Source organism: Bos mutus, chromosome X (assembly GCF_027580195.1).
Source record: "Bos mutus isolate GX-2022 chromosome X, NWIPB_WYAK_1.1, whole genome shotgun sequence".
Classification (NCBI taxonomy): Eukaryota; Metazoa; Chordata; class Mammalia; order Artiodactyla; family Bovidae; genus Bos; species Bos mutus.
Genome location: NC_091646.1, coordinates 94056270 through 94075501, shown reverse-complemented (window position 1 = coordinate 94075501; position 19232 = coordinate 94056270). Strand labels below are relative to the sequence as shown.

Genomic DNA, 19232 nt, shown 5'->3' with positions numbered 1-19232 from the left:
CTAGTGACACTTGCTGCAGATTGGGTTACCAGGTACTTATAATAAATCTTTCAAACCGGCAGTCAGTCTGCAGGAATGGGGTAAAACCTGTTTTGCTTTTCTCGTTCCCAGTGTTTTCCTGGCTTGGGTGTCTCAACATGAGAAGGGAAAAGAAACAAGTTTGAAATGGTGTCTAGGACCAAATGTTTGTACGTGAAATTCCCTGCTGAATCCCTTTGATGATTGGAAGATAATCATTAACTAGAGTAACCTGCCTCCGGTTCCTCATCACCCAGCATAATAATGGTCATAGAGCATCAGGAAAACTAGATGCAAGGGACTTGCTCCTTCTGCACCAGCACACGCGCCCTATTTGGAGACTAATTAAGTTAAATAACAAACCTGGCCACATTGGCTAAGAGAGCTCCCCACTGGGGTTTGCAGATTTTGGAGGGACTTTTCCTCCACATGGCAAAATGGAAGAGAATTTACCATTGTTATCGCTTCTCTTTCCTGGGTTCTGGTCTTTGAAATTACAGCTGCAGTGTTCTTGCCTCTGGGGCACACTCTTGCTTCCTCGAACATTCTTTGGGAACTTTCTACAGTTCCATCTAAGTTCTCACCCTTTTCAAGAGAAATCCTCTACTGCAGTCAGCCTCCCTGCTCCCATAACCCCTTCCTGCTTCAGGTGTGGTCTAGGTGAGGTCAGCAACCTCGCCTGGGAGCTTGTTAGAACTATAGAGTCCTGGTCCCATCCCGGACTCACGGAATCAGAATCTGCATTTTAACAAGAGCACCAGGTAATCTGTGTGCACACTGCAATTTGAGAAGCCTGGCCATAATACACAGGCTTTTCTCCATCCCACCACTTAAAATACCTTCTCTCTGTGCCCCCATCTCCTTTCATTTATTCACTTCCCAACTGTCCTTCAAAGCTTAGCTCATATCCCTTTCTCTCTGTGAAGCCCTCAATATTCTCTCCCTCCACCTTACCCCTATAGATCATGACTTTGAGAATTTAAACAAATGCAAAATATTTCACTATTTAAATGATTCAGGTGTTAAGTCTATTTATTGAGATTATATCTTGTCTTGGGACTTCCCTGGTGGGCCAGTGGTTAAGATTTCGGCTTCCATTGCAGGGGGTGCTGGCTCAATCCCTAATCAAGGAGCCAAGATCTCACATGCCTCACAATCAAAAAACCAAAACATAAACAGAAGCAATACTGCAACAAGTTCAATAAAGACTTTAAACAATGGTCCACATCAAAAAAAGAAAGAAAAATATATGTTCTCTCAAAGTGCCCAGCACAGGCCAAGCACATAATGTAAATTGTCTGATTCGTCAGTATCTGTTTCCTGTTTGAAAGCCTTCCCTTAGTTGTGCATGCTCAGTTGCTGAGTCATGTCCAACTCTGTGTGACCCCATAGACTGTAGCCCACCAAGCTCCTCTGTCCATGGAATTCTCCAGGCAAAAACATTGGAGTGAGTTGCCATTTCCTTCTCCAAGGGTCTTCCTGAATCAGGGACCAAACCCATGTCTCCTGCATTGGCAGGCAGATTCTTTACCACTGCACCACGAGGAAAGCCTGCCTCCCTTAGCTGTACCTTATCTCTTTACGCTTCTTCTGCATCAAAGAAACTTCTATAAGTTTTTGTCTTCTCAACACCTTACATACATCTCCACCCACTCCAGAGATTTCCTGCAGGCCTGGCTCTTATCTGTAACTTAGTGGCTTTCAACTGAATCAAAGCCTGAAAGAGGCCTCTAACCATTTGTTTATATTTTGACTTTGTACCAAAAAAAAAAATCCCTAACTTCTAAATTTGGACAGGGAATTTTGTTAGAAAAATTTACTTTTTTGGATATGGGATGTTTTTCTGCTCCACCATGGTACCCACAGGAAACTTGGGATTGCTTCTGTCTCTCTTGTGGACATGCTATGTAGCAGTATCTCTGTTACTGGCCCCAGACCCTGAGACAAGAGCCACATCTCTGAGTCTGCCATCTCCCCAAATTCCAGGTGGGAGGGGGGCACGCATCCTAACTACCTATAATTTTCCAAACCTTTTCAGGAGATTATAGGATCTTTCATAATGCCTATTGCAAGGGAGTAGAGCTAGGACAACAGGAACTCCACACTGACTTTCCACTTCCTGGTTTCTATTCCATGTCACCTCTGCCCGCCTTGAACAGCTTTAGCTCCATCCTGACTCTATATAGCCTTCAAGTCTGTTGTTTATCTTATCAGCTTTAAGTATTAAAATACCCAGGATCTTAATAACTCAAAAGCCGTTTTTCCTCAGAGCTATTATCTCCATGGGTATCATAAAAAGAAGGAAGAGGGAGACTTCCCTGGCGGTCCAGTAGTTAAGACTCCACACTTCCAGTGCAGGGGATGTGGGTTCAGTCCCTCGCCAGGGAGCTAAGATGCCACATGCTGAGCAGTGCAGCAAAAAAAAAAAAAAAATTTGAAGAATGAATATATGTATATGTATAATCAAATCACTTTGCTGTATACTTGAAACTAACATGACATTGTAAATCAACTCTACTCCAATAATTTTTTTTAAAACCTAAAAAAAAGTCATTTTTGTGTTCATTGATCATCAAATGGCTTTTTTCTTTCTCAAAGCAGAAATTTGTGCTACCACCAGAATGGTGGGGCAAATGAGTGGGTGAAATACATTGCTGAAGGAAATCACCACGTGTCAGCTAACCTGACATTAACTGCATTAGATTCTTGCTCTGTTACATGTGTGTTTGGCATGATATTGGAGTGACCTTTTGCATTCCATCTGGCTGGACAGTCACCTACTCAGGGCATTTTGGACTGTTGCTTGCTCATGCTGGCCGTGGTTGATAGTAAGCTAGCAAAGACCTCCACTTCAGAGGGCCTGTGAGCAGGACACTTCACTCTGAAAAGGGGTCTGTGGTGAGGCAGGCTTTCTGTGGCTTAGCCCATTTTGTTTATTTCCTTAAGAAAGATCATGTATCCTCAGTAGGGAGGTGGTTGCATCAGAGCTCGACCTTTAGGTTGGGGCCAAGCAACATAGCATGAGCTTTATTGTGCTCTCATCTCTTCATGCTCACAGCCCAGCCCCATAGGACTCTTTCACAACAGACACCTCTGTTCAAGGACCAGCGAAGGCAATCAGCTAAACTAATCAAACTATTTACACCAAACCACCAGAGACTTGCTTTGCATGTTTGACATATCTTAATTTATTTCAATTCAGTGTAAAAAATTTATTTAAAGAACCAAATCCAAATACCATATGCTGTCACTTATATGTAGAATCTAAAATGTGTCACAAATGAATGTGTCTTTGAAACAGAGATTCACGGACATAGACAACAGACTTGTGGTTGCCAAGGCAGGGCTGGGTTGCGGGAGGGTGGACTGGGAGTGTGGGATTAGCAAATGCAAACGACCACATACAGAATGGATAATCAGCAAAGTCCTACTGTGGTAGCACAGGGAACTATGTTCAATATCCTGTGATTACTGTAATGGAAAAGAATATAAAAAGAATGTATATATGTATATAACTGAGTCCCTTTGCTATACAGCAGAAATTAACACAACACTGGAAATCAACTATAGTAAAAAATAATAATAATAATAATAATTAGAAAAGAGAACCAAATCCATCCAAAACATCAGTACGTAAATAACCTTATTATATGCTACAAATACAGGAGAGGGAATTTGGGTGTGTTCTGATAAAGGCCTAATGGGCAGGGAGCCCCTCTCTGCCACCCGCAGTCACTCCTTTCTCCCCAGTGGAAATGCTGTTTCCTCATTCCTAAGGCTTCAGCAGGTTTCAGAAGCTGGGAGGCCGTCTTCTTCACGGTATGTGTGCTAATGTATTACTCTGAGCTGGGAATGGGACCTGAAGGGATATTGGAGAGGGCAGACCTATGAGAGAACATGAAGCAGCCACTGTCCACCTCCACCCCTCCACCATGTCATCTCCTTCCTTCCTAATGTACTGTGCATTGGGGGGAAGGACAGTGAGACCAGGACCCTCTTCCTCGATGGTCTCTTCCGCACACTTTTCACGAGCACTCTTCACTTTTTATTTGCTGATCAATAAAGCCAAGGGTAGGTCTTGCCTGTTCCCAGCGATAAAGAACTGCACGCATAACTGGTCTTTATCCAGCCCAACAAGCGCCGTTTCTCTTTGTTTTTCATAGTGTTTCTGAGAGATAAGAGGAAACCGCCCAGACATGATGCATGACCGGGGAGGTTTTGCAATATTTTATAAACTCATTCTCTATTGGGAGCTGTGGATTAGGGGTGGAAAGGAAAAGAGAGGGCACCACATAGAACCAAAGTTGATTTTTTTTTTTCCTAGGTTAAAAACAAGCAGGTGGATGGGACTTCCCTTGGTGGTCCAGTGTGGTTAGGACACCACACTTTCACTGCAGGGGGCAAAGGTTCGATCCCTGGTCAGAGAACTAAGATCTCCTATGCGGCACTGTGTGGTCAAAAAATAGAGAAAAAAAAAAAAAACAAGCAGGTGGAGGAAAAGGAGACATGAATATATGTTCAACGGAGGAAAAAGTAATCCAGTTTTCAGTTATCGGCACAGAAGTCAAATAGGGAAAACTTTGGTCATTCAAATGAGTACATACCCTGAAACTCCGTGGCCTTTTCCTGTCACAAAAATTGTCTCTGTTGTATGGATTCAAGACCAGAAGAGGCAAACAGGACCTTAGTTCAGGTGAAGAGCCAAATATATTCCCAGGGAATTATGGATGGTACCAGAATAGACTCCTTTTAAGTTCATGCCTTTTGAGGCTCTTGGCAAGTTTCTGAGAGTGAGCCAGGATGGTGGGGTTGATATGAGACTGATAATGCAAGATATTAGGTAGAGTCAGACCAAATGTGAGATCAGTTGATGCCAATAAAGGCACAGAGAAAGATGTTTTTAGTGGCAAATTGAAATTTTGGTAGCAATTTGATAGATGCAGAGTGGAAAATATAAGAGAAATGGGCTATTCAGCTAAGGAAAGACCTGGGGCTAAGCCTTGAAATGATGGTGGGAAGGTGTCGGAAGATAGGTCTTTGGGAATGTTAGGAAGGAGTAAACCCAAGAGGCAAAGATAGGTACCTAATAAAAAGAGAAATTTAAGTTGAAACTCATGGCATACCTGTAATTGTTTCTGAGCAACCAAATGGAAAATGGGGACCCAAAGTCTTAATGAAGCTGATGTGTTACATGCTCTGCACTACAGCTTCTTTCCACGCCTGCCTGGGCTCATGAACTTTTCTTTTTTAATTAAAGAAAAAATATAAGTTGTTTTACAATGTTTCAGATGTACAGCAAAGTGATTCAGTTATATTTTATATATATATATATGTATTCCTTTTTCAGATTATTTTTCTCTTATAGGTTATTAAAAATACTGAAGATAGTTCCTTGTGCTATACAGTAGATCCTTGTTGGTTATCTATTTTATATATAGTAATATATATCTGTTAATCCCAAATTCCTAATTCATCTGCCCCCTTTCCCCTTTGGTAACAATAAGTTTGTTTACTCTGTCAGTGAGTCTATTTCTGTTTTGTAAACAAGTTCATTTATGTCATTTTTTAGATTGTGCATATAAATTATATCATATGATATTTGTTTTTCTCTGTCTGACTTTCTTCACTTAGTATGATAATCTCTAGGTCCATCCATGTTGCTGCAAATGACATTGCTTCATTTTTTTATGGCTGAGAAATATTTCATTATATATATAAACCACATCTTTATACATTCCTCTGCCAATAAACATTTAGGTTGCTTCCTTGTCTTGGCTGTCGTGAACAGTGCTGCTGTGAACATTGGTGTGCATGTATCTTTTCAAATTAGAGTTTTCTCCAGACGTATATGGTATTTCTATTTTGAGTTTCTGAAGGAACCTCCACGCTGTTCTCCATAGTGGCTATACCAATTTATATTCCACCAACTGTCTAAGAGGGTTGGTTCCATTTTCTCCACACCCTCTCCAGCATTTATTATTTGCAGACTTTTTGATGATGGTCATTCTGACGTGAGGTGGGCTTGTGAACTTTGATTGCTCTATTATAGACTTTTGTCTAAAAAAAATGTTTCCCAGGCTTTCTAGAGTTCCCCCACAATACCTAATAGAGGGCCTCACTGGACTAGTAGCTCAGTAATGGTAATTGGCAAATTAATGAACAACTTCCTTTTTATGTAATTATTTTTCCAAATTAAATGCTAGATTTGAAGAGGCCAAATCCTGGATTATAGTTTGCCCTTCTGTGCGTGCATGGATGCTAAGTTGCTTCAGTCATGTCTGACTCTTTGCGACCCTATGGACCATAGTCCACCAGGATCCTCTGTCCTGGGGATTCTCTAGGCAAAAATACTGGAGTGGGTTGCCATTTCCTTCTCCAGGGATCTCCCCAACCCTGGAATCTAACCTGTGTCTCTTAGTCTCCTGCATTGGCAGGTGGGTTCTTTACCACTAGCGCCACCTGGGAAGCCCCTTCTAATGTTGGGTAAATCATGATTTAAGAAATCATTAGTTATTTCTAAAGGATTGGGTGAGTCAGATGGCAGATACCACATAGGAAAATTTGATGTGTGAGTCTTTAGAGAAAAAACAAAACCCAATAGACTTGATTCCAGATTCATTCATTCAGGCCAAGGCTGAACTGTAGGTGGTTTTTCTTTTTTTTTTTGGTTACTCTGACTAGTACTTTTCTTACATAGGTTTGCCTTTTTGGAAGGTTGGCTTCATGAGAGTAAAGGTCTTGTCATCCTGTTTACTGTTATGTCTCCAGCATCTGGGACAGGCTTTCCTGCCATGTGATACTAAGGGCTTAGGAAATAATTTCGGAAGGAAGGGGAAACAGCTGGGGGGTGGGCGGGGTGGAGTAAAGGAAAGAGGAGAGGGAGGACTCTGCTTTTCATGCCAGTACACCTGGCTCTTACTCACTCATCAGTTACCAAAGGCCCCCTCAGGCTCAGCATTAGGAACCAAGGATACCAAAATGATGAGATGTCAGGGTCTTTGCATCTGATCATCCACTAGAGAGAAAGAGAGAAAGAACACAGTGGGTGCTGTGCCAAGAGTAACGGGGACATGAGAGGGTGCTAAATGGAGTATCCAGTCAGCCCTGAGGCTGAGTGGGTGGCAGAGAACATTGCATACCTGAGCGGAACCCTAATAATTGCAGTGATGCTTTGTAGGCTTGAGAACATTTTAATCTCTATAGCCCTCAAACGTACAGTGGGGAAATTGAATAAAATATGGGAGACGGCATGTCATGCATTGCCTTTTGGCCATTCTCTATTCAGTCATTTTGTTTTTGATGTGGGATCTTCATTCCCCAACCAGGGCTGGAACCCCTGCCCCTTGCAGTGGAAGCAGGGAGTCTTAACCGCTGGACCAAAGGGAAGTGCCCAGAGTCATTTTGATAGTGAAAGTTCTTTTGTATTGGTCCTTACTGGACTTTGGTTTCCTTCTGCTCTGCTGTGCTGTGCTCAGACGCATCTCACTTTTTGCAACCCTATGGACTATAGCCCACCAGGCTCCTCTGTCCATGGGAATCTCCAGGCAAGAATACTTGAACGAGTTGCCATTTCCTCCTCCAGGAGATCTTCCCCACGCAGGGATAGAACCCATGTATCTTGTGTCTCCTGCCTTGGCAGGCACCTAGGAAGCCCTTCAGAGACTGCAAAAGCAGGCTCTGTTGAGTCTGTCGTGTAGCAGTTGTCATAGAATTGTGGCTTTATAAGCACAATCAAAATGACACAAACTGAAGGCCCATTGTCTGAGCCAGACCCATGCCATATATCAGGAGTAACAGCTTTGTTAAGCATGGTCACTTAGGACCAGTCTTTGTTCTTTTCTGAGCAACTGCTTGTTCTTGTGACAAGGATTAATGACATAACAGCTGTAAGGTGGTCTTTGCCTTTTACAAAAGCCTATAGCAGTAAAGATTTGTGTTTGCCATCAGAACAGCAAATTTTCTGAAGAGGGGAGATAAACTTGACAGCAGAGAGAGAATCAGTGGTTTAAAAAAAAAAAAGGTGTGGTGGGCTGAGCTTATTTACAAAGAAGAAGAGGAGTGTGGGGGGTTTATGCTGATGGACTATTTAAGCAAGAAAATGTGGTGTCAGAGGAATAATGAAGATCGTGACTTTACTTCTGCTTCTTGATTTCCTTACTCAGGTGCTGACCCCAGCCCAGATCAAATCAATTTGTCAGGCCATCCTGGACTCTGGGAAACAGTATGCCATGAAAAAGAGGAAGCCATTCCCGCTGATGTATTCTTACTATGGAACCGAATACTTGGGTGAGTGAAGGTTTTGGCCAAGGCCTGGAGGAGGAAGGCAGTCTCTAATAGCCGCTTTTACATAGGTCATCACTATCACTGGGAACCTTTTAAAAAGCCATTTGAAAATAAATATTGATGGATACTTCAAAGCATAATTTCATGTTTATTTTCAGAATCTACCTGTCAGAAAGGTAACTGTTTTAACAAGTGTGTGTATGTGTGTGTGAGAGAGAGTCAGTCAGTCATGTCTGACTCTATGCAACCCACCCCATGGACTGTAGTCCACCAGACTCCTCTGTCCATGGGATTTCCCAGGCAAGAATACTAGAGTGGGTAGCCCTTCCCTTCTCCAGGGGATCTTCCTGACCCAGGGATCAAAGCCAGGTCTCCTGCATTGGCAGGCGGATTCTTTACCACTGATCCACCAGGGAATTTCACTAAAGACTAAAATACTTTATTCTTGATTGTGAATTCATTGGCCTATTTTTGCTGAAAGTTGAACAGCTTATACAATCACTGCCAGTAGTACCTGTGCACAGGGAAACAGGATTCAGCCACTGACATCTTCAAGTTTTTAATATTAATGGATTAACTTCAAACTGGTCCTCTTCCCAATTGAATTAACAATGCTTCTCTTGTCTGTATAGGAGCAGCTCATGGCCTATCGTCCATCCTCCAGATGCTTCTTTCTTACCATGAGCACCTCAAGCCCTCGGACCAGGAGCTGGTGTGGCAGAGCGTGGACTTCCTTATGGAGCAGGAACAGAATTGCAACTGGCCCCCTGAGCTCGGCGAGGCCATCGAGAGGGAGAATGAGCTGGTGCACTGGTGCCACGGAGCCCCAGGTCTCACTCCCATTCTTATCTGAAAACATTGCCTTTCAGCGGGCTTAGCCAAACACACATGCCTTTTCTGAGAAGTGAGGGTATTTCTCACCTTACACCATTACCACAGGAGGTGAAAAGGTCAAGAGGAAACTTTTCAAAGGCAGAAAAGTCTCCATCAGTTAAAGATCTCTAGAAATGATCCTGTGTTTAAAATATAAATGATCAGTATCTATTTGCATACAAATTAAACTAGTGTTCTCCAATAAAATATGAGCCACAAATGAAATAACTGTTTAGTAGCCCTAGTAAAACCACAGAAACAGGTGAAATTAATTATCATAATAGATATACCCCCAGTATACCCCAAGGGGCTTCCCTGGTAGCTCAGACAGTAAAGAATCTGCCTGCAATGCAAGAGACTGGAGTTCGATCCCTGGGTCAGGAAGATCCCCTGGAGTAGGAAACGGCAACCCATTCCTATATTTCTTGCCTGGGAAATTCCATGGCCAGAGAAGCCTGGCAGGCTATAGTCCATGGGGTCGCAAAGAGTTGAACACGACTGAGTGACTAACACTTTCAGTACACCCCAAATGTTATTTCAACATGCAGCCAATTTAAAAATCTAGTAGGATTTCACAGTTTTGAAATATTGTCTTTGAAATCCCGTGTATATGTTAGACTTACAACCCATCCTGATTCAGACTAGCCATGTTGCAGGTGCTCAGGGGTTTCATGGGACAGTGCAGGTCTGGAACCTCACAGTTCAAAACGTGGTCCCTGGACCAGTGGCATGGGCCACCTGGACACTTGTTGGATATCGAGAATCTCAGGCCCCACCCCAGCCCCAGGGATTCCCAATCCACATTTCAACAAGGTCCCTAGTCGATTTGTATGCACAATAAGGTTTAAGATGGACTGTTCTGTAATTCGTCTTCAAATGACAGTTTCCATTATCACCTAATGAAAAGTCTAGAGAAATGAGAAGCCATTTGGGGTGAACTCTCTGGAATTGAGCCTAGAAACTTATCAGACCCCATCTTTTCACTTTCTTTCTTTCTTTTTAACCCCATTATACCACTAATTAGGCCTTAGAGAAGATGCAATTCAAAATAAATTAAATTCAGAGAAAACAATTAATTTTGGTCTATTGGCCAGAGGAGAGACTTAAAATACTGAAATAATGCACATTTTTGATTAGCAGTGTATTTAATTTTCAAGGCTATGCTTCAATGCCATGAGTGAATACAGCTTTAAAATATATTTAATTTGTCTTTAGTTTGTTACCTGATTTTTATTACTTCCTTTCCCCTCCTTACCTATGTAATGTTCTTTAATCCAAGTGGAATTTCATTTTTTATTTCCATACAGTCTGAGATGACAAATAATAGAAGTCTTAGTCCATTGGCTAGATTTTCTCTGCCTGCCACTTTTACTTAAGGGAGGACTTCAAAGGCTCCTATGTGTGCTTGTACCACCACCAGGGCATTGTACATTATGTCCAGGCTAATTCCCACCAGTGATCATTTGAGTCCATTTTTTTTTCTGGCTTTGAACTTTTTCTTGAAGAAAAACAGCACTTATTTACCATTCTGGAAATGATATTTCTTCATGTTATGCTCAACACTCTCATTTCCTATTCCCTTTGATCATTAGCAATGGTGGCCATTGGATATCCTTCAAGCACCCCAGGATCCTTGAATTTTGGAAATGTCCCAAATTAAATACAGCCTATTTTAAAAGGATCCAATGTATAGTAGAAGCCCTGTAAAGAGTGGGCAGATTGTCTGCTAAAATAAGTGGCTGGGTCACTTAATTGATATAGGGGTCTTGAAAGATAGTTACTCCATTCTTACTGTACATCCCATCTGTCTTTGTAAATCATGGACCATAACAGTACAGCATAGGATTCATTACCCTGAGGACTTTATTCTCATATATCATTCATGTTCAGTGTCTTGGTAAGATTAAATGTAGGTTGCAAAGCAAAAGCATTCAACCCACGTATTCACCAGACTGCCAAAAATAAGCCAGTTCACAAATGAATAAACAACCAAATGGAGCCCATTATGTCTGCTACCACTTCCATTCTCAAGGGTATCGGTCTTCCTTTTAAGAGATGTGGTAAAAATAGCACCAAGAGGGATTACGAATCTGGTAAGTGCAGGTTAAAAATCAAGATTCCTCTGAAGTTGGCAACAGTAAGCTCTCCAAAAATTCTAAAGCAGGAGATGACCTAGAAAAATAATTCTCACTTGTATGAGGAAAGCATTTTATTTGAGAGTAGATTTATGAACAGTACAGATGGTTTGGGGCAGCAGGCTGATTCTGTGATTAAAAACCTGTCAGATATAGTCCACAATGTGGAATTTCTTCAATGATATCTTATCTCCCACTATAATTGTTTCCTGTTGAATTTCCTTCAACCCACCTCTACAGGTGACAGCCTTAGTTATCATTTATGCAGTGTGAATATACTTCTGGGCTCTTAAGTTAATAACTCTGGATTCCAATTGTAGCTCTAACACTAACCAGTTAAGTAACCTTGAGAAAACCACTTTGTTTCTTTTGTGCTTTTTTGTTTCTTCATCTGTGAAAGGAGTAGGTGGAGATGGAGTAGGAAAACTTTTTTTTTTTTTTTTTTAATCACTACAGAAACCTTTTATCCTGTGGTCCCTTGCCGTTCCTGAGGGATATGGCCCCAACAATTTGCAGACACTCACATTTATAAATACCTAGTGAAACGTCGAGTTTTTCTCACTAGATGCAGGCAGATTCACCTGACCCCTTCCTCACCTTAGTGATTCTGAAATACAAGATGAAAACTATTTACAAAATCATTAAAACAAATGCCATGGCTAAAATAAAGTCTGGATGGCATTATGTTACATCATTATTGTGGTCACACTGACAGTTCATTTCCTTTACTCTGGGTGAAACACAGCTGTAGCTATTTTTTTTTTTTTAATCATTTCATGAGGGCTCCTGGATAGGTGACTTTTTTCTTTGTTGTTTGTTTTTTTATTGAAGTATAGTGAATTACAAGGGTGACTTTGAATAGGTAACAGCAGGGATTTGTACATGCGGGTGTCTTTGACCACTAAGCTTTGTAGTGTACACTGTACAGTGCCTGCTTCAGTGCAATCACAGATCCCAGAATGGACCTGTGTGCTGATTCTACAGGATGTTGAAATAATATGTACCAAGTCTGACTATTATGAGGCTCTGCTAGATCACATGTTTTCAAAGATTGAGTCTCCCAAACCATATTTCTTAAGTAATAATTCCTTTTCCTAGTTGTATTAATACTTGGCAAAGACATATATCATTGCTGCCTGGCAGTTTCATGTCAGTGGACAATAATCAGTGTTTCCATGATGACATGACAGTGTTCCCAGCAAAAGCAAAGAAAGCCAACATCCTTTCCTTTTAGATTAAGCCATCTGATTGTGGACTTCTCTAGGTTATGTAAGAAGACAATAGGTTTAGGAGTTTTTCAAGGTCCCTTCCATGTACCATTCTTTGATCTGAGCTGCAGGAAGAGGCCCTTTCTCTCTGACCAGAACCCCAGGATCAATATCCATTAAGCTGCCAGGGGCTAGTGGCCTGGTTTAGCAATGGGACCATCTCAGCCCATCTTCCTTCCACATATCTCATCTCCACTTCAGCATCCGCCTGAACTGGGGTGAGAAATGAGACATTACAGGGTCAGCAGGCATTTGTGGAGGCCTTGACATGGGTCAAACACCATGACATAGATTGGAGAACAAAAATGAACATGACAGAGTACCTGCCCTTAGTTAGCTGGCACAATATGAGGGGCGGCAGACATGAGAACAGGTAATTTTAACAGATTTACCGATACAGAAAACAAACTAGTGGGTACCAATGGGGTACCAGAAGACTTCCCTGGTGGCTCAGTGGTAAAGAATCTGCCTGCCAATGGAGGAAACATGGGTTCGATCCCTGGGTTGGGAAGATCCCCTGAGAAGGAAATGGCAACCCACTCCAGTATTCTTGCCTGGAGAATCCCATGGACAGAGGAGCCTGGCAGACTACAGTCTATGGGGTTACAAAGAGTTGGACACAACTGAGCGACTGAACATGAGCACAGTGGGTACCAGAGGGTGGGCAGAAGGGAGGAGGGGCAAGATAGGGCTAGGGGATTAAGAGATACAAACCACCATGTATAAAATTGCTAAGCAACAACGATATGTTGTATGTTGTTCAGTTGCTAAGTTGTGTCTTACTCTTTGCGACCCCATGGACTGTAGCCTGCCAGGCTCCTCTGTCCATGGGATTCTCTAGGCAAGAATACTGGAGTGCATTGCTATTCCCTTCTCCAGGGGATCTTCGTGACTCAGGGATCCAACCGGGTCTCCTGCATTGCAGGCAGACTCTTTACCATCTGAGCCACCAGGGAAGCCCATATGTTGTACAGCACAGGGAATTACAATTTTCTTATAATAACTTTTAATGGAGTTTAGTCTGTAAATGGAGAAGGCAATGGCAACCTACTCCAGTGTTCTTGCCTGGAGAATCCCAGGGACAGGGGAGCCTGCTGGGCTGCCATCTGTGGGGTCGCACAGAGTCGGACACGACTGAAGCGACTTAGCAGCAACAGCAGCAGTCTGTAAAAATACCGAATCTCTATCCTGTACACCCGAAATGAATATAATATTATAAATCAACTATACTTCAATTTAAAAGAAGGTTATTATGTTTAAAAACAAGTAATTTAAATATGATAACTGTATAAGTGCTCAGAGTTGTAGGACTGATGGGAGCTCAGAGGAGGCATCTCTGAGGGTCCTTCTCCAGATTCCAGGAAGGCTTCCTGAAGGAGGTGATGCCTGGGATAAGTTGGCCAGACCAAGAAAGGTGAGAAGTTTATTCCAAGAAAAGTCAGAGGCATGGAGCCAACATGGTGAAGGAAGGGAACCGTGGGGGTGACTTGGTTTTACTGAAATGAAAAGCTCCACAGAGGGAGAAGGGGAGGAGTGGCCAGGGGACAGAGTAGAAGCTGGGTGGCCAAGGGCTCTCTGTCTCACCTAGACAGGAGCTTCACCTGGATTCTGGAGGTGGGGAGCTAAGAACCACAAATTACACTGCAGAGTTGGTCCACCTTAAAGCAGAGGGAGCTGACCTATATGTCTGTTATTGGCCAAAATTGCTTGGGGGTGGGGGTGCATTGCATAGCCTCCCATTTGACTGAGGGCATATCCTCCAAGAAGAGGGAAACTGTGAGTTTTGTCAGCAGCCAACTCACAGCAGCTGGGAGATGGGGCACCTGCTGGTAAAGAAAAGGGATCTGATAAAGCGCCAAGGGCTTCTGGTTCACCCTCAGTACCCGTGTTAGATGGTGTCACATTCCTCGTGGGTCTTTCCTCCCTTCACATGTGGGTTAGGAGCCTTCCTGTGTGCTTCCACAATGCCTTGCTTTCCCCTCACATGGCCTAATGAATGCACCCAGTTAGGTTGTAAAGACTATGAAAGGAGGGGCTTTTAAAAATCTCAGTACCTACTACTGTCCTGGAATATAGTAGATAATTAATATCTAAGCAGCCACCAAGCCTGTGAGCTGTCTCTTTCATTAGCCTCTTTGTCATCTTTCTGCCGACACGCTCAGCTCATAGCTACCCTATTGCCGTTCTTCAGGTCTTGGTTGACTGCACAGTGGGGCATTTTGTCTATAACAGTAATCATCATTAAAAAGATAAACGAAAATATTCACAACAAAACACTCCCACTGGTTCCCTACCACCCACAAATACATTCCAAGGTGCCCAATTGGACTTGTAAAATCATCCCAAATGTGAATGCAATCTACCCTTCCTTTATCCTGTTGCTTAGAACACTCTGCCCCACTGGTTTCCATGTGACTTGTTTATCGTGGCTTAGAATCTTTGCCCTTGCTGATTTGAATCCTAGAATGCTCTCTCCCCCTCTCCTCCAGCCTGCAGTTTCCTATGTATACTACATAGTTCTGGAGAAAGCCTGACTTCTAGCAAAGCTTCCCTTGACAGTCTCCCTCAGGGAATTTAGACTTTTCTGATCCCTCTAGTATGATTTTCAGTGCCATTCATTTTATGTTCCAACATCATCGTAAACTGCGTGTCTTATGTATCTGTCACAAGTACATATTATTTTCTCCCTTTCTAGATAGTGCCTTCCTGAAGGGCAGGCATTGTGTTGAGTTATCATTTATTTTATATTACCCAGGGCCAGAACTGGCTACATAATTTGGAGGACCCAATACAAAATAAACACGCAGACCCCTTTTTGAAAAAGGATTAAGAAATTCAAGATGGCAACATCAGAGCCTTCAGTACAGTGTGGGGCCCTCCTGGAGGTCCTTTGTGAGGCTGTACAGGTCACCCGCCCATGAAGCGTTGGCCCTGCCTAGTGCTGTAAATACAGCAGATCATCAATGCACACTTTCAAATGAATGGATACAGTGAATGAATGAATGCGTAATTAACTAAGTGAAATTCTTTTAAAAATCATTCTTTGTGAAAATGACACTTTCTTCCTAAAACTGAAGGAGGATAGTGCTATAGGTGACCATTGTCAGTGGTTGTCTAGAAAGCACTGGCTGAGGAGAGCCCGTTGTTGGATGTTCATCAGATCAGATCAGATCAGTCGCTCAGTTGTGTCCGACTCTTTGCGACCCCATGAATCGCAGCACACCAGGCCTCCCTGTCCATCACCAACTCCCGGAGTTCACTGAGACTCACGTCCATCGAGTCAGTGATGCCATCCAGCCATCTCATCCTCTGTCGTCCCCTTCTCCTCCTGCCCCCAATCCCTCCCAGCATCAGAGTCTTTTCCAATGAGTCAACTCTTCGCATGAGGTGGCCAAAGTACTGGAGTTTCAGCTTTAGCATCATTCCTTCCAAAGAAATTCCAAGGCTGATCTCCTTCAGAATGGACTGGTTGGATCTCCTTGCAGTCCAAGGGACTCTCAAGAGTCTTCTCCAACACCACACTTCAAAAGCATCAGTTCTTCGGCGCTCAGCCTTCTTCACAGTCCAACTCTCACATCCATACATGACCACAGGAAAAACCATAGCCTTGACTAGACGAACCTTTGTTGGCAAAGTAATGTCTCTGCTTTTGAATATGCTATCTAGGTTGGTCATAACTTTCCTTCCAAGGAGTAAGCGTCTTTTAATTTCATGGCTGCAGTCACCATCTGTAGTGATTTTGGAGCCCAGAAAAATAAAGTCTGACACTGTTTCCACTGTTTCCCCATCTATTTGCCATGAAGTGATGGGACCGGATGCCATGATCTTAGTTTTCTGAATGTTGAGCTTTAAGCCAACTTTTTCACTCTCCACTTTCACTTTCATCAAGAGGCTTTTTAGTTCCTCTTCATGTTCATCATAGAGTGTTAAAGAATACCTTTTTTTTTCCCCTTTTTTGCGACATGGTGAGGCATGTGGGATGTTGGTTCCCCAACCAGGGATCAAACCCATGCCCCCTGCATTGGAAGCATGGAGTCTTAAGCATGGTCTTCCAGGGAAGTCTCCAAAGATACATATTTAAAAGAGAATAAAATCATGACTCTCAGACAAATATAAAATAAACATGTCAACAATTTTATTTAACTCATAAATTAATGAGGGAACCAGAGAAAAGTGTTATAACTGGCTCAAAGGAATCTCCAAAGAGCAGATGTATCTCTAGGCCAGGAAGAAGGCTGACATGAGTTTGCTTCATAGATGCAAAAACTAGCTGCTTCCACAAAGACTGAGGGAAGTCAACTCAACATCTATCAGACAGAATGTGAAGTTTCTAGAGACAGGTATTATTTACATTATTGTCAGTTTTCTACAAGGTAATTTCTGTCTCTACACAGTTGTAAAATAGGCCAGTCACAGACAAAGGCAGAGATAACCCTGATGGATGAGCTAGTCCAAATATCTACTAAATTCCAGTCTGTCCCTCTCTGGCGAGGCAGGAGAGAGTAATCTTGGGCTACTAATCTCCTCTCCCAATATGAGCACCTGGAATGTGGGGGAAATGGTTTCTATTAATAGCTATCACTTCTCTTGTTTCCGTTCCTGCCTGTGTAATGGAGATTGCCTTGGTTGAGCAGTGTTGAAGGAACAATCTTTCTTTGGAACAGTCAAGATGGCAGGGCCTCACTTTACAGCTGAAGCCAGAGTCTTGGCCAAGTCACTTGGAATCATTGTTGTTTTTGGAAGGACTCCCAGTTTGTCTCTTAAGAAAAGGTGTATAGTTTTAAATACTTTTAACATGACAAATTCTGAACGTCCGTGGGGGGATGGGCAAACTGTATAAACATTTAGCCTTTCCAAAATAGCAAGACATGGGTAATGCTTACCAGGGTATTTGTCATCAAATATTAACCCATTTGCAAATTATGGATTTTATCTGACTAGACGCTTGTTGCTCTTTCTTTCAGTACTGATAATCACCATACAATTCAAACAATTTAAATCTCACAGGTACAATAAGACTCCCTTGGGGAAGATTCTATAGCCTTGCTACTTAAAATGTGGCCCCTGGAAGGGTCATTGTTAGAAATGTAGTACCCTGGCCCCACCTTAGACCTACTTGATTAGAATGGATATTTTACCAGTACCCTGATGTGTGGGCCTCTTCCAGTTTGAGAAGTTTCACTCTATAGTATTAAGCCTTGAAAATCACCTCTAATATCTGTGATGTTTTTACAGGAATTGCCTATCTGTTTGCCAAAGCTTATCTGGTTTCCAAGAAACCACAGTACCTGGACACATGTATCCGGTGTGGGGAACTCACATGGCAGAAGGGCTTGCTAAAGAAGGGCCCAGGGATCTGCCACGGGGTGGCTGGCAGTGCCTATGTCTTCCTGCTGCTCTACCGGCTCACCGGAAACTCTAAATACATCTACCGAGCCCAAAGGTCAGCCTTTCTTTGCATGTTTTTTTGTTTTTCTAAATATTAATCCAGTTAATGTTCAGAACAAGTAATAGTCACATAGTTTTAAAAGTGTAAACACAGATACTTCCATGGTGCATTTTAGCAATTTACTTCACTTCCCAGGAGATGGTTACCAGTATCTTAGTTACCTTCTCAGAGCTATACATATCTGTGTGTGTGTGTGTGTGTGTGTGTGTGTGTGTATATATATATATGAGCAGATAAGTGTATATGTAAAATTTTGTCCCTCTTTTTGATACAAATGGTAGCATTTTGCTATCATAGTGATCACTCTCAATCAGTAAATAAAGGACTTTTCATCTTTGTTGTTGTGTAGTATTACATCTGCCTGGAGAATCCCAGGGACAGGGGCGGGCCTTGTGGGCTGCCGTCTCTGGGGTCGCACAGAGTCGGACACGACTGAAGCGACTTAGCAGCAGCAGCAGCAGCAGCAGTATTACATCTTATGAATAAGCCATATGGAGGGCAGTTTGGATTCTTTCCAGTGTTTTGCATTACTTAAAATGCTATGATGAATAATCTTGTACATATATCATGCTGTTCACCTATGGGTATGAAAGTGTGTTAGTTGCTCAGTCGTGTCTGACTCTTTGCAACCCCATGTACTGCAGCCTGCCAGGCTCCTCTGTCCGTGGGATTTTCCAGGCAAGAATACTGGAGTGGGTTGCCATTCCCTTCTCCAGGGGATCTTCCTGACCCAGGGATCAAACCTGGGTCTCCTACATTGCAGGCAGATTCTTTACCATCCTAGCCACCATATCAGTAAGGTAAATCCCTAGAAGTAGAATTACTGGGCCAAGGGGTATGTCTATTTGTGATTTTTTTATTGTGGTAAGAACACTTAATATGAGCTCTATTCTCTTAGCATATTTTTAAATGTACCATATTGTTAGCTACAGGCACAGTATTATACAACAGATCTCTGAAACTTACTCAACTTCAATAACAGAAACTTTCTACCCACTGAGCAAAAACTCCCCATTTCCCCTCCTACACCCTGACCCTTGGCAACCTTCATTCTATTCTCTACTTCTACGAGTTTAACTGTTATAGATTTCTCATGTGTTATCGTGGAGTATTTGTCTTTTTGTGCCTGACTTATTTCACTTAGCATAATGTCCTCATTTATCATTTAGAACAGTGCCTGTCACAGAGTATCTGCAGTGTATGTAT

General features: G+C 42.4%; 1 protein-coding gene across 1 annotated transcript in view; it reads left to right on the top strand.

Moving 5' to 3' along the window:
• LANCL3 (LanC like family member 3) overlaps positions 1 to 19232 on the top strand; it is a 119107-nt gene that overhangs the window by 88158 nt on the left and 11717 nt on the right. Inside the window, exons 2-4 of the mRNA XM_070366365.1 lie at positions 8181 to 8304; positions 8934 to 9131; positions 17813 to 18020. Coding sequence (XP_070222466.1) covers positions 8181 to 8304; positions 8934 to 9131; positions 17813 to 18020 — 530 coding nt within the window. The remainder of the gene's footprint in view (positions 1 to 8180; positions 8305 to 8933; positions 9132 to 17812; positions 18021 to 19232) is intronic.